This window comes from Sinohyriopsis cumingii, chromosome 2 (genome assembly GCF_028554795.1).
Source record: "Sinohyriopsis cumingii isolate HCF-2022 chromosome 2, ASM2855479v2, whole genome shotgun sequence".
In the NCBI taxonomy this organism is placed as follows: domain Eukaryota; kingdom Metazoa; phylum Mollusca; class Bivalvia; order Unionida; family Unionidae; genus Sinohyriopsis; species Sinohyriopsis cumingii.
In genome coordinates, this window is record NC_142962.1 from 59758482 (window position 1) to 59785377 (window position 26896).

General features: G+C 34.5%; 1 protein-coding gene across 4 annotated transcripts in view; it reads left to right on the plus strand.

Annotated features, from left to right (window-relative positions):
• The window catches only part of LOC149804986 (nephrocystin-1-like), a 147324-nt gene that overhangs the window by 104520 nt on the left and 15908 nt on the right, over nucleotides 1-26896 (plus strand). For 3 of the 4 annotated variants that reach the window (XM_089946229.1, XM_089946251.1, XM_089946237.1), the window contains exons 23-26: nucleotides 14343-14442; nucleotides 17287-17399; nucleotides 20229-20302; nucleotides 22579-22623. In XM_089946229.1, coding sequence (XP_089802355.1) covers nucleotides 14343-14442; nucleotides 17287-17399; nucleotides 20229-20302; nucleotides 22579-22623 — 332 coding nt within the window. Of the gene's footprint in view, nucleotides 1-14342; nucleotides 14443-17286; nucleotides 17400-20228; nucleotides 20303-22578; nucleotides 22624-25008; nucleotides 25039-26896 lie in introns of all 4 variants that reach the window. The other variant, XM_089946244.1, reaches the window with a different exon arrangement.

Consider the following 26896-nt stretch of genomic DNA (forward strand, 5'->3'; position numbering starts at 1 on the left):
AACATATACACAAGTGGTTTAAAATTAAACACATGGTCACTGGCAACAAAATATTTATCCAAAAGCCAGTTACTACATTTAAGTCACCAGAGGCATCTGCAGTGTCAAAAGTTAAGTCACTCGTAATGATGCATTGAAAATCTAGCCATCATGTGTGCATGTGATCTGTGACCGCTCAGTAAGTTGAGGGAGAGGGATTCAGAAGATTTTCTGCCAAATTAAACCCAATGTGCAAAGTGCCAGGAAAAACAACAATTTCCAAGTTATGTTCCTGTCTGCTTTGCAATTATATCATGATGTTAATTTTGAGGTGACCTCTGCTGCTTGCCATGAGAGCCAAGCAACTGACTATAGTGTAGAAAAAAATGATGCCATTCATATTATTTTTGCATAGACATTAGTGCAAGTTGACATCCATATATCCAAACTGTTCATGAATATTGAAAGAGAAAATTAAGAAACAGCTGTAAATTGTGGGAGACTGAATTGCATGTTTCTGCATTCTGCCTACGAAATAATATTATGGTGGTTTAACTCTTTTTAACAGTGAAATCATAAATATACATGTACATCTGATTTTTAATATGTGTATACCATGTGCCAACTCTGGTATGCAAGTGGATTAATCACGTTTTCATGGAATTGTTTTTTTTTCAATGGTCGTGTAGATGTTTGCAATTTATAGCTCATCTTAGACCAGAAAACATGGATGATCTGTCGTCCACCTTGAACCATTCGGTATGCCTGTTTTTCTGCGACTGGCATTCCCACATCTGCCATTTCTGTGATATGCATTTCCATGTGCAGCATTTCTGCTAATTGTCATTTCCATGACAGGCAAATGGGGAGAGGCAGATGGACAAATGCAGATGGGCAATAATAAAAATCTTTTGAAAATCGAAAAGTGAAATTAAGCTTTAAGAAGCCAGTAAGAAGGGCAGTAAGAAAGATTTAGAACTGAAACTTAAAGAGTGAAATAATATAAAATTTAGATTTAATTAAATGAAACTAAAACAAAGATATACAGCTAAGAACATTTAATTTGTAGGTGTTATTAGTAAATTATTCTTTTATATTACTACTTCGATTTCAAAAAATGAAGCAAATATTTGCCAAAAAAGATTTAGTTAGTTACTAGGATAGGTACAAAATGGGCTTGCGATGTCAATCAAAAATGAGATTTCAAAAGCAATTACTAATAATGCAAGAAAGAAAATAATCATGTGACATAATAAATCGAGTAATTTTATATTATTATGTGTTAAATGCAAATAGTATGTGTAATGTCTCTATTAAGGCTATAACATCAATGACTTCACTCTGGTATGGTTGGCAAAGAGTGTCCTCTTGAGAGTTCTGCTTCTTGTACAGATCTTCCTTGCTGACCAGTTACTCCCACAGATGATTCCGTGTCTTTAATATAATAAGAAGGTGCCAAATATTGTGATGATGTTGGTAATTCTGTTGAAATGATTGTGCCAACTTTTGCAATCATTATTGGTACAAATATCAACATTGTAGGCATTATACATTTTAATGGAAGTATTCCCAGTTCATTGTTGTTCAGAGAACTGGAATAGAGGTTGAAGAACTAGAGATGAAGAGTTTTTAAGCTGCTGAAAGATGCTTTGAGTGTGTGCATGTGACTTGGATTTTTAACATAGCTTTTTTTGGAAAATCAGACATATTGCAGACATATAGCATGATGTCCCACCCAGTCACATGATCCTGACACCAGGCTGATCAGTCCTAACACTAACCTCTTAATGCTGAGCACCAAGCGATACAGCTGTTAGTACCATTTTTGCAAGTCTTTGGTATGACTTGGTTGCTGATTGAACCCATAACCTCCTGCTCTAACCACTAGGCCACCGGAGCAGTTCGAAAGATGCTTTGAATCAACCGGGTTGGTGCAAACCAAAGTGCTATCTACATGTGTATTTTCTTTTTTATTTCTTCATGAAAAGTGTATAATGATGTCAAGGCTAAGTGTTGGACCTTCTTCCAAGCTGCCTGCATATAATGGAAGTAACATCCTTGGTGACATGCATTTGGGAATTTGTCCCTTATGGCAGATATAAAACTTCTTTCAAAATCAGAAATAACAATAAGATGGATCAAATACCAGTCCTTGACTTGGCAATGGCTTTTTATTACCTGGAAAACTTCCTTGCCTGTGTTCTGTTTTTTGATGGAATCAAGCAATATATCAAAGGCAAAGGCATGTCATGAAAGAATCTATGAATAGGAAAAAGGCTGGGCATTTGGAGCTGGAACACAATCAAAAGTTCCATCCATTGTTATTGTATTAGCTTGGTGCAGATTTTCATAGTCTTGATGGAATGCAAAAAATAAGGATGCTAATGCCATTTGAGACGTGCATCAAGAAGTCTTCACCTCCCTCCATTTTTCTGAAGTGTTCAGGTATTTCCAATTCAGCAACTGTAACCAGCAGTGGAGGTAGCAGACATTGGTGCTTTCTGTACAATGATGACTCAGCAGATTGTAAAATGGTATCACTGCTGCAACACTTTAATTGCAGGTTATTTGAACTCTGGCTTCTCAACAAAGCTGGGTTATTGCACATGAACAAGGATTTGTTACTTTGCTCAATTACCAAAATTTCATTCATATGTTGACATAACTTATTAATTAGCAATCTTTTCATTTTCCACTTGGGTGTAGCACTCTCCTCTCCATGCCAACATTTTCACACAATTAATCACTCATGTGATGGTTGCTGACAAACATCAACATAGAAATTTCTTTCATGGAAATGCAGTCACTGAAGTGATGGATGCAGAAATGTATACCTTGGAAATACCTGTAAACCATTCATTAGAATAAGTTTCATAATAGTACTCCTCTTGAATTGTTTGTAGGATTGCCATCAAACTTCACATAATAATCAACCCATGGTCTAGGTTTTCTGAAATGAACATGGTGATGATCTGATATCTAATATGGTCACTTGAAAATCTTACTACTCCTGAGCAAATGGTCATATTAAAATGGGGTTTTCACTCAAAGCAAATGGTCATATTAGAATGGGGTTTTCACTCAAAGCAAATGGTCATATTAGAATGGGGTTTTCACTCAAAGCAAATGGTCATATTAGAATGGGGTTTTCCCTCAAAGCATATGGTCATATTAGAATGGGGTTTTCACTCAAAATCAAATGGTCATATTAGAATGGGGTTTTCACTCAAAAAGCAAATGGTCATATTAAAATGGTTTTCTTTACTAAAAGCAAATGGTCATATTAGAATGGGGTTTTCACTCAAAGCAAATGGTCATATTAGAATGGGGTTTTCACTCAAAGCAAATGGTCATATTAAAATGGTTTTCTTTACTCAAAGCAAATGGTCATATTAGAATGGGTTTTCACTCAAAGCAAATGGTCATATTAGAATGGGGTTTTCACTCAAAGCAAATGGTCATATTAGAATGGGGTTTTCACTCAGCAAATGGTCATATTAGAATGGGGTTTTCACTCAGAGCAAATGGTCATATTAGAATGGGGTTTTCACTCAAAGCAAATGGTCATATTAGAATGGGGTTCTCACTCAAAGCAAATGGTCATATTAAAATGGGTTTTTTACTCAAAGCAAATGGTCATATTAGAATGGGGTTTTCACTCAAAGCAAATGGTCATATTAGAATGGGGTGTTCACTCAAAGCAAATGGTCATATTAAAATAGGGTTTTCACTCAAAGCAAATGGTCATATTAAAATGGGTTTTTTACTCAAAGCAAATGGTCATATTAGAATGGGGTTTTCACTCAGAGCAAATGGTCATATTAGAATGGGGTTTTCACTCAAAAAGCAAATGGTCATATTAAAATGGTTTTCTTTACTCAAAGCAAATGGTCATATTAGAATGGGTTTTCACTCAAAGCAAATGGTCATATTAGAATGGGGTTTTCACTCAAAGCAAATGGTCATATTAAAATGAGTTTTTTATTCAAAGCAAATGGTCATATTAGAATCGGGTTTTCACTCAAAGCAAATGGTCACATTAGAATGGGGTTTTCACTCAAAGCACCTGGTTATGTAAGAATGGGGTTTTCACTCAAAGGCTTCTTATGAGGATTTGTTGGTTGTATATGAATTTTGTGCCAGTTTGTTAGTCCTCTAAATTAGGAAATCATATCAGTTTGGGTTTTTACCAGAAGTCTTATAATGCCTTGTGAGTCCTAAATTAAAATAGTGCTGATTTGACATCCAGTATGAAAATCTTATTGATAATCCTCTTAAATCAAGGTTATTTAGGCATGGTTTTTCATCAGAAGAATTCTTATGGTGTATTGTTGGTCCTTAATGAAAATTGTATAAACTGACCCTCAAACATGGTGGTCTGCTTGAAGGTATTATTATCTCTTCCCAAATGGATGGCTATTATCAAGATGGGTTTTTACCAATAGACTATTTATGATACCTAGTTGGTCCTAATTAAATGGTGCAAATTGTACATCTACTATCACTGCAGTGATGGCTGTCATGAAAAACTTGTCACTACTTCCACTGGATTGATTGTCATATCAACATAGGGTTTTCACCAAAAGACTACTGATGATGTCTACTTGGACATATTTGAAAATGGTGCCAATATGACATCCAGTATGTCAGTCTCAACAACTAATTTGAAAATGTTATTATTAATGAAGAATATCAGAGATTGTTGCAAAATTTGGCAGCTAAAAGGAAGAAATGGTCTCATCTTGAATTCCTGGAAATTCTTTTCAGTCAGTAGAGTGCGAGCCCATTCGATGAACTCTTGTTTGTTAACATGTCAGCCATAGTTATCACTTCTTTTTTTAAACTAATTGGAGGATTGCCATGAAACTTACAACACACATTCATCCCAAGATCTAGTTGGTCCTGCATGAAAATTGTACACCTAAGACATCTTGGAAGTCTTGTTATCACTACTCACTACGATGGTCATACCTACATGGGGTTTCATTTAAAGACTATTTCTTATGTCTAATTGGTTCTATAAAAAAAAGAGGAGGTGGATGGCTTTGTGGTTAGCAACCTGGACTCCTGACAAACAGTTTGTGAGTTTGAATCCTCGGTTCTTCAAGATTATTAGAGTTTCAGCAGTCAGTGATTGAAAAGAAGAAATGGTTTTGTCTTAGATTCCTGGAAATTCTTTTCACCCCAAAGATCTCCAGTCCTTCTAAATGACTCTTTTTATGAGTTATGGCCCTTTTTTCTTGCAGCTGAATCTATTGCAAGAAATTGTTGTGACTGCAGCTAGTCTCACAAATTTCAATGTATTGCTGGGAAAGTTGGGAAATATTATGATCATCATATGAAGATGTGCACATCAGCAAATGTATGTGCTCCAGTGATTTTTATAAGAGTTACTGCCCTGTTTGTGCTTCGTCCTAATGCATTGCAAGATGAAGTCTTGTGAAAGCAACATGTCTTGCAATTATTTTTACTGAGCACTGTAACACTTGGTGCATATTATGATCATCTAAATATGCATATATTAACAAGTCTTTGTGATCCAGTATTTTTGTAAGAGTTATTGCTTTTTTTGACTTGCAGATAAATGCGTTATATGACAGTATTCTGTGGATGCAACTATTTTTCAGTTTTAGGTGGTTTGCTGTGAAACTCAGCAATAATGTGTCCACCAGCAGATATGCGTGCTGACCAATCATTCTATTTTCAAAAGAGTTATGTGGGTTTTATTATTTTTTTACTATGGACTCCACTTCCATCATGGGAAAAGAATGGGGTGCAGAATAGATGGAGGTATATTTCCATGATTAGATGGCTTATTGTTACGTTTGAGAGCACAACATTGCCCGAATATTCTCTGGATATCAGGTTTCTTTGTATTATTTAGGTATTGTTGTTTGCATTGTGTTTGTATATTTAACAATTATTTTCTTTTTGCATGCAAACGACTTTTGTTTGCATAATATTTAACGTTTATATTTTGTTTCCTGTAACAGATGACGGTAAGTATAGACAAGCATATTTTGCATTAGGAGTAGGGTATCATGCAGTGAATTGTTTGTTGGTCACAGTGTGTCAACACTTTTTGTGATCTGATAATTTATTTGTTCTAGTCTCATCTATTGGAAATGGTATATGGCTGTAGATAATCTTTAATCAGATACACACCTGTTGATGTTAAAGGCTTTGTTGCAGTGCTGTCAAATTTTTAGTGATGGATCGCATTTGTTACATGTCTTACACAATTGTATGATTGTATGTCATCAAATAGGAGCTATCTACCTGTATCAGACAAGGTGTGACAAACCTACTACATATTTGTTGATGCCATGGTGCCTGAAAAAGTAGGTAAATTGACACCACTTGACAGGTGTTAAGCTATACCTGTCTTATCCTAACAAGGAGTAATATTAGTCTTTTATACTGTGAATTAAAAAAAATTCTTTTTTATATTTGAATATCAGCATTTAAAGTGACAGGTGGAGAACAACAATTAGCAAAATAAGTACACAAACAGGAAAACTTCATTATGAAAACTTGAAGAATAAGATCACTTCTTGATGAATTATCATAGATGAACACTAAACACACTGAAAGCAATGCGGAAGAAAGAGTCATTTTCACTCTTACAAGGTTCCAATTTTGGTTCATAAAGGCCAAAATTTTTAAACTTGTGTATCCAATTACTTGTAACTTAAATTTTTTTATGTGAAAGTACCATCTGTGCTCACTTAAAAGATGAGTCAGACTGCAAACAACAATGATCCAGATCAACCATAGCATAGTGCACCAGCAGATCAGGGTCTGTGTTGCTTGTTCTGCTGATTACTCCTCACAAATCGCACAGACCCAGCTCTGCCAGTGTATTATGTGACCACATATCTGATGCTTTGCAGTTTGCCATTGGATTCACCTTATAAGCAAGTTTGTACAGTATATAAATTTGAGTTTTGGGTGCCATTTTTGTAATGACCACATCCATTTTTCTGTTGGTTAAAATGGGGTCACACCAAATGGACATAACTATTGGATAGTGTGTATTGGTGCTGTCATTGATGAAAAATGCACCACACACTAAAATGGTGGGCTTGGATAATTTTATGTAAATGTATGTTAGACATGTATTGATTTTTGTGATTTTAATACTTGATTTTGCTTGACATGACATGAACTATCATATTATGTTTCAGACTTATCTATGTCAGACTTAGAGGAAGGAGGTCAATGGATAGAATTTTCCTCAATGCTTTCATTCTACTATTCACGAAATCACATTTTATATTTCTTCACCCCTTTTCATCATTTTCTTATTTCAGCATGTTTATTATTTTATCACACATTAATTTTATCTTTCTTTGTTCTTGTATCCATGATTGTTCACACCTCTATAATTTTTATTTCTCTTTTAAATTCACACAGCCTTTACCAACATCATCCCACCAAACATTCCTGCATTTTCATTTGTATCATCTCATATTACATGTATTTTTTCAGTACTTTTACCGGTCTTTCATATAATCTCAGCATCCATAACATTCCCTTAGTTATTTGTTTGCTATTATTTAGAGGATAGGCACTAGTTGTCACATGGATGGAACTATTACTAAATATAAAATTTAAAAATGAATGACTTCTCAAACATTTCTTAACAGAACTTTACCAAATTTGAAAGAAAACATCCAGAATGATGGTCTTTTATAGATGCATAAATGATGATGATCCACTATCAAATCTGGCCACTATTTCTAAAAATAGAAACTTATAAAAATTACTTTCCCTTCAAAAATGCTCAACAGAATTTGACCAATATTGATGGAGAGCATCCTGGAATGAAGGTCTTTAAAATTTGTTCATGATGCAAATCCACCATCCGTTCAAATCATCATCACTAAAATAGAAAAAAAAGTTCCTCTCATTTGACTTTGTCCAAATTTGACAGAAAGTATCCTTGCCTTTCAAATAATGCCAATATACCATCAGGTATGGCCTTCATTGCTGAATGTAGAAAATCTTTTAAATGACTTCTTAAAAATCTATCAGCTGAATTTGACCAGATTTGATGGAAACCAGGTACTTTATCATGTCAGGAACTGTCATCTCACATCTGTCTGCATTGGTTTGAATCTCAGGATTGGCCTACTTGGGTATGTGAAAAGGCTTGCCAGTAGCTTCCCATTAGTTGGTGGTACTTGCTGGAGCTTTCCCAGGTTCTTCCTTTAACAGATATACTGGCTGCCATTTGTAACCTATAACCTATCACATGCTGAAAAATGGCATTTAACCCAAAACAACAACAACAACAACAACCAAGCAAGGGTACATACTTTAATGGTGGGGCTATGAATTATTGCAAAATTGTAAATTAAGGTCAAGTCCACAGAGGTTGATTTTGATCTGGAGATATCAACAGGACAGTTCTGGTTGTAAAAATATCTTGTCCATTTTATGCCAAGAATGTGATCCTATGTACTGTATGTTTCAGGTAATAAAATAAATGACACCAACATTGATATACATAGTAACAGCTTTGTGCTCCAAGCTTTTCTCTTCCCTTTTTAGTTTTAACACATGTGAATTTACATTCACAAGCTGTGCTATCAGCAACTCATATGAGTGTTATCAGGCCCACATTGGCACTATATTACATTGCTTTATATGCATTTTCGTTTTGCCTGTTACCATTTCTATCATGCTTTTATTACCTGTCCTTAACTGTTATCGTTTCTGTCACAAAGTGGCCATACATATTTCAGTTTTGCTGTTTCTTATTATTTACATGTTCTCTTATTTCCCATTACCCTATATACTTGCTTATAAGATGATTCCAACTGCAAACTGCTCGGGGCCCCAAGTGGCCAAGTGGTCTAAAGTGCTCTTCGTTACGGATCACTGCCATCTCACCTCTGTCTGCGGCGGTTCGAGTCTAAGATTCAGCCAATGTGGGTATATGAGAAAGCTTGCCAGTAGCTTCTCGAGGGTCGGTGGTTCTTTCCGGGGTTTTCCCGGGTTCTTCCTCCACCATTAATACTGGCCGCCATGTATAGCCTATCGTGTGCTGAAAAATGGCGTTAAACCCCACGACAACAACAACAGCAAACTGCACAGACCCAGATTTGCCATTGCATAATGCACCAACAGATCTGGGTCTGTGCATTTGGCTAAGAATAATCAGTAGAACAAACAACAAACCCTGATCTGCAGGCACATTATGCTATGATGAATCAGATCTTTGTTGTTTGCAGTTTGACCTGACTTACAGGCAAGTATATACCGTTGTTTCCATCCCATCATGCATCCAGTTCTCTCTCACTGTTACAGTGATCACTATACTGTGTAGCTACTATATTTTCTGTTTGTTTTTTTAATCAAAAATCATTGTCTAAAATAATTGTTTATGTCCTGTAATTTTGTGAACATCATTTTAAAAGATTGTATTTATGCATTTGTCTGTTTGGAGACCAATTTATATAGTTGTCAAGTGATAAAGCAAACAAATACATTTTTGAGAAAGCTTATCATCAGAAATAGCCATGTCCAGCTTGGGAGAACCACACATCATGTTGCTGATGATTGTTAATCAATAGCACATGTTTAACTCTATTAATTTACCTGTGGATGATAAGGCTAAATTTATTAAAAGGATATGTTATCTGTTATTAAAAAGAAAACCCATAAAAGTCAAAACTTTAAAGGTTTGTATCACACTACTGAAATAAACTACTGCAGCTTTAATTTTCATGAAAATTACAATCAAGCTTTGTCCTAGCACATAAGTTTTCCTTTTTTGTTTTTTATTCAATTACAAACTTAGAGATCAATGTGGGTTATAATCTTGTGCTGATTTTCATGGATGGTTGATGCTAGAATAAACATGGTGGTTTTTTGCTTCATGTGTGAAGTTCTGTTTTCTATTATGCTTGCATTTTCTTGTGGACTAAAATCAACTAACAAAACTAAATAAGCAGTGTGTGATCTCATTGATTGATATACAGTCAACTCCGCATATATGCATAGCCTTGGGACCGGACCCAAGCTATGCATATAAACGGAGTATGCATTTAAGTGGAATTCATGTATATTTACAATGAAAAACAGGACCATACTTTCACTATGCACTTAAGTGATCTATGCAATTAAGCAATATGCATTAAGTGGAGCCGACTGTTCATAATAAAGTGTGGTCATTTTGCTGTGTCTTAAGTATTGCTATAAATCATATTTATGGATTTGGCTGAGTATGGATGTCAGGGCTTTTGTAGGAATTTGAGTCAAGGAGAAAAATTAAGAGTTCAGGAGAAAGATGCACACGTATACTGTTGGTCAAACAATGAAAAAATTGTATGGCTGCCCCATGTTCCATTCATACTTCTGGTTTTATTCAGTATATTTGCTTCTTCTATACAGGGGAATAGCCATGTCAGGGGGCATGTTGGGGGGGGTAATTAACACTGGGGTTGGGGGGGTAATTGTCCCGCCACTATCACGGGACTTACATGATTTACAGTTTAAATCACGTAGAGACTTTGTGGATGCAGCCAGTGAAATAAATATTTTGTCACAGTTTTAATACACGGTAAGCAACAAATGATAACTATTTCTGAAAATATAATAAAAGACCTACAGTGAAAAGGCTTACCTATAATTGAACTAGGCTGTCATACTGGAGACTGTACTTACCAAAATGCAAACTGCACAGACCCAGATCTGCCATTGCATAATGTGTCAGAAGCTGTGGCTCTGTGCAGTTTGTCTGGAGTAATCAGTAGAACAAACAACATAGACCCTAATCTGCCTGTGCATTATGCAGTGGAAGATCAAGCTCTGTGTTGCTTGCAGTTATATTGGACTCATTAGCAAGTAAATACAATAAGTGTTGGTCCATAGTTTGTGGTGTAGTGTGTTGTAGACATTTAGGCCATGTTACACATGATTTTGGTGCCCCAAGTGGCCGAGTGGTCTAAAGCGCTCACCGTTACGGATCACTGCCATCTCACCTCTGTCTGCGTGAGTTTGAGTCTCAGGCTCGGCTAACGTGGGTACGTGAGAAAGCCTGCCAGTAGCTTCTCGTGGGTCGGTGGTTCTTCCCGGGGTTTTCCAGGGTTCTTCCTCCACCAATTATACTGGCCGCCATGTATAGCCTATCTTGTGCTGAAAAATGGCGTTAAACCATACAACAACAACACATGTTATTAACTCAAGACTTGTCAACCTGTTTCTCCACAACCATAGAAATAGTTTGTCTTGTCTCTTGCATTTTCTGATTGTCCGCTGCCTGTCGATGTTATTTATTCACTGTCTGCCTTTTGAAGGCAGAAAACTGAAGTTAACCATACCAAAATTAGGTCACTGCCCCAGTATTAACCTTTGAATGACTTTTGAATTTTCAGTAATTCATTCAGTACACCCTCATTATCTTGGACCCTGTTTCACCACACTGATGAAAATATGTGTGGATGCAACACTAGGTCAGTTGGACCATTTACATGCTTGAGTGAATTGTTAGCTATTCATTACAGTGTCAGTATCCTATTTCTGTTACAGTGTCGGTATATTACATCATATTTCTGTTACATTGTCAGTATATTACATCCTATTTATGTTACAGTGTCAGTATATTACATCCTATTTCTGTTACAGTGTCAGTATATTACATTCTATTTTTGTTACAGTGTCAGTATATTACATCCTATTTCTGTTACAGTGTTAGTATATTACATCCTATTTCTGTTACAGTGTCAGTATATTACATCCTATTTCTGTTACAGTGTCAGTATATTACATCCTATTTCTGTTACAGTGTCAGTATATTACATCCTATTTCTTTTGTCTCTATTTAGACCCCAATTTCTAGTTTCTATTCATCTTTACATTTTTTTTTCCAATGCACCATTTTTGTTTTGTTTATTCCATTAGAGTGCATAAAAATACCTGCTGTATGAATCACTATAAGAAGCCATTTTTTTCCCCCAAAATTTGTGAGCACATTTACAACTTATCCATACAAATTCCTGTTTCTCAATAAGTCTTCCTCACAAATTGCAAATCTCTGTTTTTCTATTAATCTTTCTATACAAACTGCAATTGCAGTTTCCTTTCATTGTTTTTTAAAATTTTTATCCACAATTTGAATACATGCTTGCCTGTCTATTATGTATCATTATAATGTTTTTAGTTTGTTTTACAATACAAAATTGATAGAAACTGAAGTACCATTCTTTTACCATACAAAATTGAATGAAACAGAAGTACCATTCTATTACAATACAGAATTGAAATAAACTGAAGTACCCTTCTATTACCATATAAAAATTGAACTAAATTGAAGTAGATGTTTATTACCATATAAAACTGAAATAAATTTAAGTATGATTTTAATTTTTAATACTGTTGTGGGTCAGATAAAGGTTATGCAGATTAGCTTCAGGGCAAAGCATAAATTAAAGTTTCTATTAGGATGTGTGCCTGTAATCAGTGTGATTCTCTTGAGTTCATAGTCTGACTTTTGACTTATTATTTTGGGAGTTGAAGTGGGAATGGGGTAAGTGATAGTAGGCAGAGACAACACAAAATATCCCAAAAGCATTTTTTGATGTCACTTAATAGCATGTCTCACACCTTTTCACTATATTAGATTTTAGAGCAAAACCTACATAGACATCCACATTTTTGTGTACCATTTGTACTTACTAGTAAGTTGAGTCAAACTGCAAACAGCACAAACCAAGATCTGCCATCACATAATGTGCTGGCAGGTCTGGGTCTGTGCAATTTGTTAGGAGTAATTAGTAGAGTACATAACATAAATACCACTTTACGGCACAAAATGCTATGACAGATCAGGATCTTTGTTTTTTGCAGTTAGATTCAACTTATAAACAAGTATATATGGTAAGAACCTTAAGAACCATTTTTAGACACACACACACACTAATAATAGAAACTTTGTATGTAATGCTGAGTTTCTGACCTTGATTCAGAAATCAGTGAGTTGAAATAAACAACTTTTTTTATTTTATTTTTATTCTTTCTCAGAGTAAAATCATCGGTTTTAGTCAAGGCCATACTGGGAGTACATGATGTTAGGCATGAAAAAAGCTTCTATATGGTTCTAGAAACGTGATCATGTGACCCTCATACAGGAATCTGTTTTGCATCTTAAATTAGTGTATAAATCTTTTTTGAAGAGAATTTAGTCATTTGAGCTGTAAACCATTGACACTTAAAGGAGTTTTGTTGTGACCAGTTTGAGTTGAAATTCTGCTTTATGGAATTATTAATTCTTTTCCCTGGTAATATTTAAGTGCTCATACAGAATTCTTGGAGAAAGACATTTATTGATATTTTATTCGGAATTCAAAACTGGAATATTATTTTCTGTAGTTCAACAAGGAAGTGTTGACACATCAGTACTACACTGACTATTGCATACATCATCATCCTCCATCATGGATTTATTTTATCAGGACTCCAAATCAGATTCATTAGGACCTTTTATTACTAGGACTTCTATTTTTTAATTCCTGGATTATTCTTGGATTATTTTTGGATTTGGTTCGTAGAACCATAAGTTTGTTTTCTCATTTTTACCTTGTTTTCTAGGGAAATAAATGATTTTGTTAAATTTTTCAAATAAATGATTTTGTTAAATTTTTCACTTTTTTCATGTTACTGTTTTAAAGGGCCTAAAACGTAACAATAAGACATGCATTTATGGTGAAGTCACTCACAAAAACATGTCAGTAATTCTCCCATTTCAGAAGATATTTTTAATTTTTAAAATTAAATGTTTAATAATGGTTTACTGCAAAAACCATTTACAAAAAATCCTGTCCCCAGTTTAAGTTACAACATCATAGCTTTTTAAATACTAAGATACATCTTACATGTGATTCTAAGACATTACATTGAAAAATGTCTATTCCTAATTGAAAAAGCACGTACTGGGTACTAACCATCTGTAATAGTTGGCTGATCCAAGGTATTATGTAATTTTGATGTCTTATTAATTGTAATTTTAATTTTTTGTTTTTGAGTCAATTTCTTACTGTATGTGGCATTATTGATTGTAAATTTAATTTTCCTTTGTTTTAGATAAAATTTCTTTATGGATGTGCCATTATTAATTGTAAATTTAATTTTCCTTTGTTTTAGATACAATTTCTGTATGTGACATTATTGATAGTCATTTTCCTTTGTTTTCCATATAATATTGTTTTATATGTGGTCCATTTTGTCTTCACCTTTACCTTGTTCCATATTATGATATTACAGGTGCCCACTTGTTTCTGGGTCAGTCCTATGAAGACTCATCTGTTATTAATTAAATAATAAATTGATTGCTTAGTTTATGTGTTTATCTTTTTCAGCTTCCTCAAGTGGTTTTTTGGCTTTACTGTCCAGGAACAAGCAGCCAAGATTAACAGTCAAGATTAATGTACCAAAGAGAGATCACAAGGAACTTTTAGAGTATGTTGAGCTATCTCAGCTATTACAGATATAATGAATACAATGCCCCCTCCCCTCCCCTCCCCCCGCATATGAAAACACCCTTTTTGCAGTGAAAAGGTGTCCTTATAAGCAGAGTGGCCGTGAGTGAGGGGCACACACCAAAAGTAATGCACAGCCTATGTGCATGATACGGAGGCCTTTATTGAGAGGGGTCTTAGTAAAAGAAGACCTGCCATATGTAATATGTTAAAGGATTTGAAAACGGCAGCATGTTACATGAATGTTAAGAAAATAAATGATGTCAAGTGATGTCATTAACTAGTGTGAGCTCAGGAAGGAAGTGTAGATTAATTATCAAAATAATAGCCTACATTACGGGTTAATGTAATGCATGACTTAACTCTTCAATCCCATTACTCCTGTTGTATATATATATCTGGCACCTAGGAGCATCCTAGACCCAAATCTAATGGCTCTATCGTCACAGGTCATAGTCTGTGAAGCTTTTGTTGTTAAGAGCATGATACATATGAGCATATACAGTATACCAGTCTTTACTGCCACATTGATATAGTATCAGTAGTGCCCCCATCTTATGTAACCTTATTCAAGAGAGTTAACTCTTCAATTTTTATTTATTCATTCTTATGTGTGTATGATCATGTTTTCCACAGCAGAACAGTGATGGAGGATAACTTTTTCATCACCTGACATAGTTTTCATCACATGACTGTCAACTGTGACTATCAACTCTCAGTAACTTGTATAAACTGTCTGTTTTAGCCCCATGTTCTCCAAATCAGGTCTCCTGTGCTCCCTTTGGGCTTGTTGTTTGATCATTAATTCTGATGCAAAAAATGATTTGTCCATTCTAAAGTTTGTATGTTAGGGGGACACATATTGTACCTAGCTCACTGGAAAACACTGTCCATTTTAACCTATTTTCAATCCTGCACCCTAAGCAAACTGCTGAGCCAAACTGCCATAGTCCCCCAAACATTAATAAATATACATACCTTGATCATTATAGGGTGAGAGCAGTACATAAAATGTCCCCCTAACAGCACAGCCAAGGTTCAACACTTGCTGTTTATATTCGCTTATAAGTTGTGTCAAACTGCAAACAACAAAGATCCTCATCTGTCGTAGCAGTATGTGCCTGCAGACCAGGGAATATGTTGTTTGTTCTTCAGATTACTCCTAAAAACCTGCACTGACCCAGATCTGCAAGCACATTGTATGATGGCAGATTTCAATCTGTGCAGTTTGTAGTTGGACTTGATGTCTTAGCAAGTATATATGGTATTTTGTAGTCTGAAATGTATATGAAAGCTTCTGGTTACCAAAGTATTGCCTCTCTGCAATGTTTCCCCATCAGAAGAAGCCATCCCTTTTGTGATGTCACTATTTAATTGCTGGGACAAGAGAAGGACAACTGCAATTTCCTTTCTAAGATATTATTTATATATGGCTGCCAAAAAGCAGAGCAATGATGTTGTAAGTCCATCTGTAACCATTTTCTTTTCCACACCATACTCCAAGTTATCTACCTTCTACAGTTACCAAACTTTATGAATGGCTTACACTTTTGGTAAGGAAGAATCAAATTAATTTCAGAGACAAAAGGTCAAAGGTCAGAGTAATGTGACTGTAACTGAAAGAAGGAAAATGATTTTGGTGCATTGACTTGAGTTCTCCACCATTGACAGTTACCAAACTTTGATGATGATGGCTTACACTTTGGTAAAGGAAGAAGCCTTAAATTTTTTTGGTCAAAAGGTCATATGTCAAGGTCACTATAACTGATCAAAGAAACATGGTATCTGCATATTATCATTAGTTCTATATTGCATACCTATACCAGATTTTGTGGATGACTTGTATTTGGGGTCAGGAAAAAACCTACTGATTTCAAGATCAAAAGGTCAAAGGTTAAGATCATTGTAATTGTAGGGAAAGTGTTATTTTACATTATAATATTAGTTCTTTGTCACAGATCTGAACCAAACTTCGAGGACAGCTTGTAGTTGGTGTAAGGAAGAAATTTATTGATTTTGAATCAATTATGAACCATTTACCTTCATCAAAGTTAGTGGATGACTTACATGTTGGGTAACAGTTTGGGGCCAAACTGTCATAGATCAAGGACTCTGTGAATTGAAAGAAGAAGAATATTTCTGTTTTTTGCATAAAAACTTTAGTACCAGAATATGTACCTTAACCAGAGTTTGTGAAGGGTTTATACTTTAATGCATGGAAGAGGCAAATTATTTTGTGGGTAAAATATCATGGTCATTATTGCTCAAACAAAATTGTCTTTGCTGAGTAACCTTTGTTCTAGAGTAAGTTCCTTGATTCACATTTGTGGATGGTTTATATGCATGCTAATAAAATAGATATTCTGGGATTCAAAGATCAGAGATCATGGAAAATCTAATAATACTGCTTAACTTGTCTTAAGGTCAAGGTCATCCAGACACATTTGTCATTAGTCTCTTGAATCATCCATACTGGTGCCTCCATAGAAGACTGTTACACATGTTGCAGACATATAATGTGCCATTTAAAGTACTCTTCAATCCCAGTCATTTTCTGGTGTGTGTTTGACTTGATACAGTTGGCTCTTATGAATATATATACATATTGTTCCAGGAGGTAAGAAACTGTTCTTATTTGCACTAGGAGATGATGAGAGGGATGTACATTATCTTTTCTCTAACAGCATTTGCATCAACTGTATCTTGTGCTAAAGCTCTCTTTGTAAATTATTAAAAGTGTAACAATATATCACAGTGAAATTTATATTTTAACATAGTGTTATGAAAAACCTTTGTGTTAATTCTATATCAATGTCTGTTACAGTCAACTACCAGATACCCTGGTTGGTAGTACAGTTCTGCTTCCATTCTATGCTTACTACAGACAACTTCTGGGAGACAATTTATTGCGAGACAGGCTGGATCTAGAATCCACAGGTTAGAGTTTATACTCCAGTCATTAATCTACATCCATGTATTAGCTATTTTGTATGGAATTAGAAAATCTCATTGAATTCTGATGGTCACATTGCATGATGACATACTTGAGTATCATTCATCATTTGTCATCTAGCTCATTAATTTATTTAATTTTTAGGGACAAAAAAGAATGATCGTCAACAAAGGTTACAGTTGCAGGCTACAAGATTTGTCTAAGTCGAGACAATAGATTTTCATGTTGTGCACATGTTCTCAATATTCTTATTGCATAATCTTCAGAAGCATAATTCAAATGGAAAGAAAGAAAAGAAGCAGAGAAGCAAATATCTGCAGTAAATACCTAAATTACTATATATCTTGGGACAGGATAAAATAATTTTATATTTTTTCCTTATCAAAAAATTTAAGAACAAACAAACTTAACAAGAAAATTGTGTCCAATAAAATTGTTTGTCTGCCTTACATATCCTCACCAACACACCTAATTCTGCATCTGATGTAGAAATTATTCTTGATTTTGTTTCTCAGAATGTCATCAATACCTTTCTTCAATCTTTGATGCTTTTCCTCATTACTTTTGTTCAAATAAATCCAAAGCAGAGGCAGAAGCTGTGGGTTTTACTCTAACATATACAGAGATCACCATCGATCAAGTTATCACTACTCTGTTTGAAATATGATTACTCAAAAGTGATTATTTAACGTTATAGGTCACTTTGTGAGTTAAAAAGATGTTTAGGGTTTGATTTTTACATTCATAACAGCAGATATTCTGCTGGCCAAATTCAGTCACTCTACACAAAAATCCTAACTCTGCATGCAAAGCCTGTATTGAATAGTAATTATATGCACATATGCCCTAAATCTCCCATGCAAAGACTGTATTGAATAGTAATTGTATGCACATATGCCCTAAATCTCCCATGCAAAGACTATTGAATAGTAATTATATGCACATATGCTCTAAATCTCCCATGCAAAGACTGTATTGAATAGTAATTATAAGCACATAAGCCCTAAATCTCCCATGCAGAGACTGTATTGAATAGTAATTGTATGCACATATGCCCTAAATCTCCCATGCAAAGCCTCTATTGAATAGTAATTGTATGCATATATGCCCTAAATGGATGGCATGTAACAAGCTGCAGATGATGATGATAAAACTGAGGCCATTCTGATCACAACACAAAGACTTTTTCATTCACATCCTTTACCTCAGACAATAAATATCAGCAACACCAACATTAAATTCACACAGTCAATACGAAACCTAGGTGTTACTCTGGACAGTACTCTCAAGTTGCACCAACATGTCATGAACATATGCAAGGCTGCGTATCTTGAGCTGAGATGCATCAGCTCCATTCGCAAATATCTTTCAGTTGATGCCACTAAAACACTTGTGTGTTTATTAGTACTTTCAAGACTGGACTATTGTAACTCAATTCTGTCTGGTTCATCTCAATATCTACTCCACAAACTTCAAAAAGTTCAAAACACAGCTGCTCCGATCATGCTTAGAGTACCATGATCAGAGCACACCTCCCCGCTACTCTATACCCTACACTGGCTATCCATTCCATCCAGAATCAAACACAAAATTTGTTCTCTGTGCTACATTTCACTGACGGGCTCTTGTCCAACATACCTATCTGACATACCCATGTGTAAACACCAGCAAGATGCTTACACTCCTCTTCTGTCAATCATATACTCATTATTCCCACTATGAAAATGAAGTCATATGGACAACATTCTTTTGCATACCAGGGCCCAGCAATGTGGAATTAATTGTCCACTGAATTTAGACACAATAACACAGTGATCCCATCCAAGAGTGCTCTTAAAACTCAGTTATTTCAACTGCTAGAACAAACTTAAAGACCTAATAATGTTTCCTGCCTTAAATATTTCAGCATGTTTTTTTTAATGTTTTCTAATTTCGTGGTGTTTGTTTTTTGTAATATATCATTATATGTTTTTTATGTTATAGGTGTTGTCTAATGTTGTAAAATGCTTAGAGCTTCTAAAGATTAGGTGCTATACAAAGTCCTCATTATTATTGTTATTATTATAAGGGGTCTATACCTGCAGATTAGAGCTCAGGGAAAATCAAAAAAAGGTCTGTACCTACAGTTTAGAGTTAAAGTTAAGTAAAAAAGGAGCCTACACCTATGCTTTAGAGCTGAAGGTAAGCCAGAGAAAGGGGTCTATACCAACAGTTCAGAGTTCAAGGTAAATCAGAAGAAGGGGTCTATACCTACAGTTCAGAGTTCAAGGTAAATCAGAAGAAGGGGTCTGTACATACAGTATAGAATTCATGGTAAGTCAGAAAAAGGGGTCTACACCTAATGTTTGGATTTCAAGGTCAATCAGAAAAATCGGTCTATAACTGCAATTTAGAGTTCAAGGTAAGTCAAAAAAAGGGGTCTATGCTTACAGTTTAGTGTTCAAGGTAAGTCAAAAAAAGGGGTCTATGCCTACAGTTTAGAGTTCAAGGTAAGTCAAAAAAGGGGTCTATGCCTACAGTTTAGAGTTCAAGGTAAGTCAAAAAAAGGGGTCTATGCCTACAGTTTAGTGTTCAAGGTAAATGAGAAAAGAGGTCTATGCCTAATGTTTAGAGTTCAAGGTAGCTCAAAAAAAGTTGTGTCTTCACCTACAATTTAGAGTTCAAGATACTTATACTCTGAAAAATTACAGTTAAAAGTTTAAAAACACATTAAAAAGACAATTTGAGAAATTTAATCTGTACAAATATTATCATGCCAGTGAAGTTTAATAAAGACATAACCTTGAGAAATTGTCATCATTATATATTTCTAGATTTGATACATCAGCCTACACTGACCACCTTCCCTAAAGTGGCTGACCATCCAGATATGATGAATCTTCTCAGGGTAAGATAGATAAATCCATTGAGAACAAAATCCATTCTCCCACCATTGTCACATGTTTTTAAAAATCTTATCAAGTATCCTCAAGGGATGAAACTTGCTATACTATAATATTATTATTGGCAAGTGTGGTGTGTACTACATTGGTAGTCATATCTTCAAGGTCACGGACATGTCAGTATTTTAAGTTTTCCTTTCTGCTCTATAACTGTAGAGCTCAATGGGCTTTAGGGATAAATCTTGCTATACTAGTACATTATCATTAGAAAGTGTGGTGTGTTCTACGTTGGTAGCCATATCTTCAAGGTCACAGACATGTCAGTATTTTAAGTTTTCCTTTCTGCTCTATAACTGTAGAGCTCAATGGGCTTTAGGGATAAACCTTGCTATACTAGTAACTTATTATTTCAAACTGTCATTTACAATATTGGGAGTGGGGGGGTGTATATTCAAAGTCTTCATCATAGGTCAACATTTTATCATTCTAGAGCTGTTTGAGATTAAAAGGTGCAACATGGTATGCTTACATCATCGTTGTTTGCCGGAATCTTACATGCTACATTGTTTTCTTCAAGGTCAAGGTCATGGGTCAATATTTTGAGTTTTCATTCATGCTTTCTTTTCCATTCTGTAACATCAGTTCCATTTGTGAATAAAGGGATGAAACTGTATATTTGTCATGTTCCGCATTAGGGATTCCATTTCAAGCTTACAGGTCAGTATGTTTGGTTTTCAGCAGCATTTTCTTATCCACTATTAGCTGTTTAAGATAAATATATAGAATTTGAGCACTGGTATATTGTCAATTAAAGATGAGTTGCATTCCACAAATTAGTCATATCTTTATGGTCCAGGTTACAGGTATATAGTTCATGAATGCTTTTATTTCTGCTTTATGTCTTAAAAATTCTGTATGAGATTCAAGGATGATCCATGGTACACTTATATTTCTCTATTTGATAGTGTCTGATGTATCAGAATCAAGATTTTATCTTCAGGTGCAATCAAGATTCTTTCTTCAAGGACAGTCAAGATCCTCAAGATCAATCAAGATTTTATCTTTCAGGGCAAGGTCACTGATCAATTTATTCCCATTTGCTGCACTTTAATTTCTGTTGAGATATAGGCTTGAAATTCTTTTTACTTTCCATTCCTTCCTTATAATTCATCAGCTCTGTTACAACGATCAGAACCAGATTTCATCAGTGGGTACTTTTGATGACCACACAGCAGTAAGCAGGGAACAAAAATTCACTGAATTTGCTTGTTTCATGTTTACTTACAGATATTTACATAAATTTTGTCAGTTTTGCTACAAGTAATCAATATAAACTGACTTTATTGCCATGTTTTTCAGTTGGTATTGATGAAAAGACAGAAAAGTAAATATAGATAAATAAATCAGGAGATAGATAGGTGGGTAGTGTTCTATCAGTATCTCCCACTCTCATTGTTATTATAGACTTGAATGATTTGCTTCTTATGTACAAACTCAAAATCCAAAACTTTTGAGAACCATTATTTTGGTCCTAATTTAGGAAATTTTAATTAGCAGACATTTTCCATATGGTTTACATATAAAACTAAGGATAATAGTAAAATGGAGGGGCCCTGGTTGGTCTAGTGGTCTCAGTGCTAACCCTTATTGATCACTGCCACCTCACTTCTGTCTGCATGGGTTTGAGATTTTTTGATGAAAAACTATCCAGTACCTTCCCATGGGTCAGTGCTTCTTACTGAGATCTTCCCAGGTTCTTCCTCCATGAGTTATACCTGCCACCATATATAGCCTATCTTGTGCTGAGAAATAGTGTTTAAAGCCAAAACAACAACAACAACATCAAACAGTAATGCTTGAAAGTCACATAGTTTTCATTTTTCAAATACCAGGTGCTCAACTAAATCAAATTAATCTTGTTCTTTTCTCATGCAGAATGTAACAGGTATTATCACAAAATTAAAATCTAAAATAAAATTACCAACCATTACTGTTAAAAACATAAGTTGCTCAGATAAAATACATAGGGTGTATGTAGACTTCGGTTAATGACTTAACATAAGGTCATGCAAGCTGCATGGATCTCAATCTATGCAGTGTTTGTTGTTTAACGTGTACAATACTGTACTTCAAATAATGGTGAATTTTTTTCAAACCTTTTATCACTTAGTTTTGTCATACTACTTCATATATTTTGGATGAAAAAAGCAAAAGGCTCAAAGCATTGTAATTGCTGACAAATACAAATTAAGCTAACACTAAGCTTTCCTCTTTTTGACAGGAAGCTTGGATTGAGAATGTGAAGAAAATTCGGAAAGTTGATATGGTATGTATATCTTTAGAAAAGTGGCTATTTAAGCAAGTGCTGTGTTATTCAGTTCATTGATTATAAAATTGGTGCTTTATTGACTGACATGCTTTTTACTTTGTTAAAAGTATGTACTGGTAGATCTGCTGTAACTTTATGCTTTGTTAGCAAAGAAAATGTCTACAGTAGAATTTAGATAATTATAGAATTTTATTCTAGAATTTGACTCTCATTAATCTAATAGCTGATTGATTAGCTAGTAATTGAGAAATAAATCTTTTTAACTTTTCAGTTTTATATCATTAAGTCTTTTTTTGCTGGATTGCAAAGCAGTTCTAGCTTACAGAATAATGATGTATGTTTGTGTCTGTCTTTAGAACCATCTTTCTGGCATGAACACTCAGAGTGAGTTTTCTCTCTGGCTTGTTGAATCACATATATCGGTATTTAAAGGTGTCATGTGGAGTACTCCACGTTTCCGTGAAAATGAGGTCACATTGTTCATTGGGCATTCATTTGGTTGATCTTTTTTCATCTAGCTCCTTTAAAGATTCAGTTTGATGCTGCTACTCCTCATTAACTAGTTCGATGATTGCCCTGAAACTTTACACAAACGTTCATCTCATGGTATAGGTGGTCCTAAATAAAAATGGTGCCACTCGGACATCCATTATGGTTGCAACAGCAGTCATCTTGAAAATTGTATGTCTACATCTCCTGAACAGATGGTCGTATCAAACATGGAGGTTGCACTAAACAACATCTTATGATATATTGTTGATCCTAAATGAAAATGGTGCCAGTCATACATCCAGTTTGGTTGTCAGGACGACTGTCTTAAAAAAATCTTGTTGTCACTACTCCTGCTGAATGGATGATCATTATTACATGGGCTTTTCACCAAGAGACTCTGATGATGTCTGCTTTTTGATAAATGAAAATGATGCCAATCTGACTTCCTGTACATTCACCATGGCAGCTAATTTGAAAATCTGGCTTTTGCTCAAGAATCTCATTGTCAGAGATGGTTTCAATAATCAGTGGTTAAAAGGAAGAAATTAGTTATTTTGAATTCCTGGTTTTCAGTTATTATGGACTATTTCCTATGGAGTTACAGAAATTGATATGTAATTGCATCATGAGAAATACAACAACCTTAAGCTAAAACTAGGTATCTGTGACATATATTTCATGGTTTAGTTATTTCTGTTTACATTTTGGTCAAGCTCATTTTCTCTCGGTTAGGTTTGAAATTTAAGTCATTCTTCTCTGACTTTTATTCATAAAGACATATAGTTGATGTTTTATGTATCATTTAGACTACTACACCTGTCAGTGATAATTAGGTCAATGTGATCTACATTTTGTGGTCCACTGGTTTTGGTTAAGTAATGCTTTTAGGTCCTGTTGTCAAAAACCGTTGACTATGGACTCTCATAACTTTATATGATGTCATTGCATTGTGATGAGTACTATAACCATCTTTGAAAACTAAGTCACAGTGACCTATATTGTATGGTTCAGTGATTTTTGCTTAATTTTTTATTGAGCTTAATGTTCACCAGGTTAGATTCAGTGTTCTAAGTCATTTTCTCATACACATTTGCTTATAGAGTCACATATGATGTTATTAAGATGCATCAGTCAGTGTCTCAGAGGAATAAAACAGAAATGACACTGAAGCTATCATTATTATCCTCATATCGTCAAATTATAGATCTTTGTTCCGTTTCTTACAAATGTCCCCCAAAAGATTGTCAGGAAATTGTCACATATTTCTGTGATTTTCAGGGCACTATGCTACACTTAATGCCCTAACAAAAAAAATAACAATTTTTGACAGTTTACATTGATGTTACTACTGCAGATTGTCTAATCAATCAGAAAGCATGCCATGCCACATATGTGCTTAAAAACCAATTATTTTGTACACAAGAGTCTGTATATGGTGAAACTTTTATGAATTTTTTATTTGGACAATTTTGCATTTTTTATTGAAGGGGCAGAGTAATTTGTAATACTTGTACTAAACACTGTACAAGTTTCTAAATTTCAGTGAGTTTACATTTATGCGCTTTTAAGATTCATTGCACAAATAAAACCACTGTGAATTAGCATACATGGTATGAATAAAAAAATGATTTCATTGCATCTTCACAGCAACATGAGAAAGAGTTTTAGAAATCCTGATTTTCAATTTGGATAATGAATACATGAATAAAAAAATGATTTCATTGCACAAATAAAACCACTGTGAATTAGCATACACGGTATGAATAAAAAAATGATTTCATTACATCTTCACAGCAACATGAGAAAGAGTTTTAGAAATCCTGATTTTCAATTTGGAATGAGATGCCTTCGATCAGAGATGAAATCTAACAAGCCTTATTTATTTTACAGAGAAGTTTCTTATCTACTTACTCACAAACGGTAAATTATATGCACCAAAATATTACTGTTGCTATATACATTCCATAACTACATGCTTTGTAGAATGTGATTGTCCATATATACATGTATATATATATATAATACATAAGTTAATAAATGTTGTGTTATTGTAACATTTAGGATCTTGGGGCTAAAATGCATACCTATCATAGAAAGCCACATTTGTCTTTGTAAAACCTCTTAGACAATTTCATTTGTCTGTCTTCCTTTTTGTTTATATCTTTTCAATTTATCTCCCAGCAACTTGGACTGTATTATACAGTGTTTTATATTTTATTAAATAGAAACATTTTCTTTCCCACCCGACACAAACAGATATATATATAACAGAATTATAAGCATTGTGACTGTGCATTTTATGCAAGAAACATTTAGTAACAAATATCCGCTTGTGATTGAGTTTGCATTTCCCGAAAATACACGGCCAATGAGATTCTGCCAGGGCACGCAAGGCACAAAATTTGTATGAATTCGCATACTGTGACAGTAGCGATGAGCCTGAACTCCCAGAAATTAGTTTCAAGTCACACATAAAATATGAACTTTGCACAGTAGACTACAATTTTTATTGAACTCTTAACTCATAAGTGCTTGTATTTTCATAAGTTATGCCACCAGTAGAGGAGGTGACATAGTGCTTTTGTTTTAGGTAGGCAACTGTTTTCACTTCTGGGTACTTCAGCTTGACACGAATAGTTGTTAAACTAAATTTGTTTGGCACATTGGGCCAGGAACAAGCATTCTGTCATAGTTTTAACCTTGCTTTCATCAAGGAAGTTTTAGAGATGCATGTGTAAAATATGGGCTACCTAGAAAACACCAAATGGCTAACTCCAACATGGTTCTTCTTCAGATGATGATTTCATTTGGGAGGTACTCGCTGATGATAGTGATGATGACAATGTCTTTTTTAAGAAAGATTGGAAGTGTATCAGATTACGGAAGCTGGAAAAGGATTATTAGAAATGATGTTGAATTTGAGTTTGATGCACATGCAGGATGGATAGAAACATACAACATACCAGTCAGCCCCATATTGAGCAGTATTTTGAAATGTAGAAAAGGCAGAATACCAAGCCAAATTAAAATACATGCAATTTAAAACTGCAGTTTTCATTTCTTTTCTCAAATAATTCAGCCCAGGGGGAACTTGTTCTACAAAACTATATAACACTCTAAGAGTTAAGGTGAATACAAATCTAAACAAGTAGACTTGGGCAATGTTGGGCTTGAAACCTTAATTTTATTTATTGGAGTTATTTCCCTTTTTGCGGCTTGAGGCAACTAGTCTGAAAATTGTTTTCAATCAAGACTTTACTGAGTAGGGTTGGATGTGGAAGAGAACAAAGTATATTTACATGAGCAAACTGCATGCCATTTCTTTAGATCTAACACGTTATTAAAAAAATAGAAATGTCCATTTTAGACGGACAACCCACTGTGTCATCTGCATGTGTGATCTTTTTGTGTATAATCAAAATGATCCTTTGCATGATTTTAACAACATTGTTTTGTGAAAAATAGACAGTCTTGCCAAATATAATAGTTAATATTTTGAGCACGAGTTTTTAAAATCCATTACCTTATTTATATATGATCTTGTGCATTGAATTCAATGAAAGGTCTTAAACAATGCTGATTTTTTTTTTACAGAGATCTTTATTTTCATATAATAGAAACTTGACATTTTGTCAATATTGTCATTTTTTCTTATATATTTTTGCACCATTCTTTGAAATAGGTCTTTTTTGACAAATTTTTACTACTTCATGAATAGGTGCAAAACGTGATGTGATTTGTGCTTTTGAAGGTGGAGGTATTGAATTTATTCTCTTTC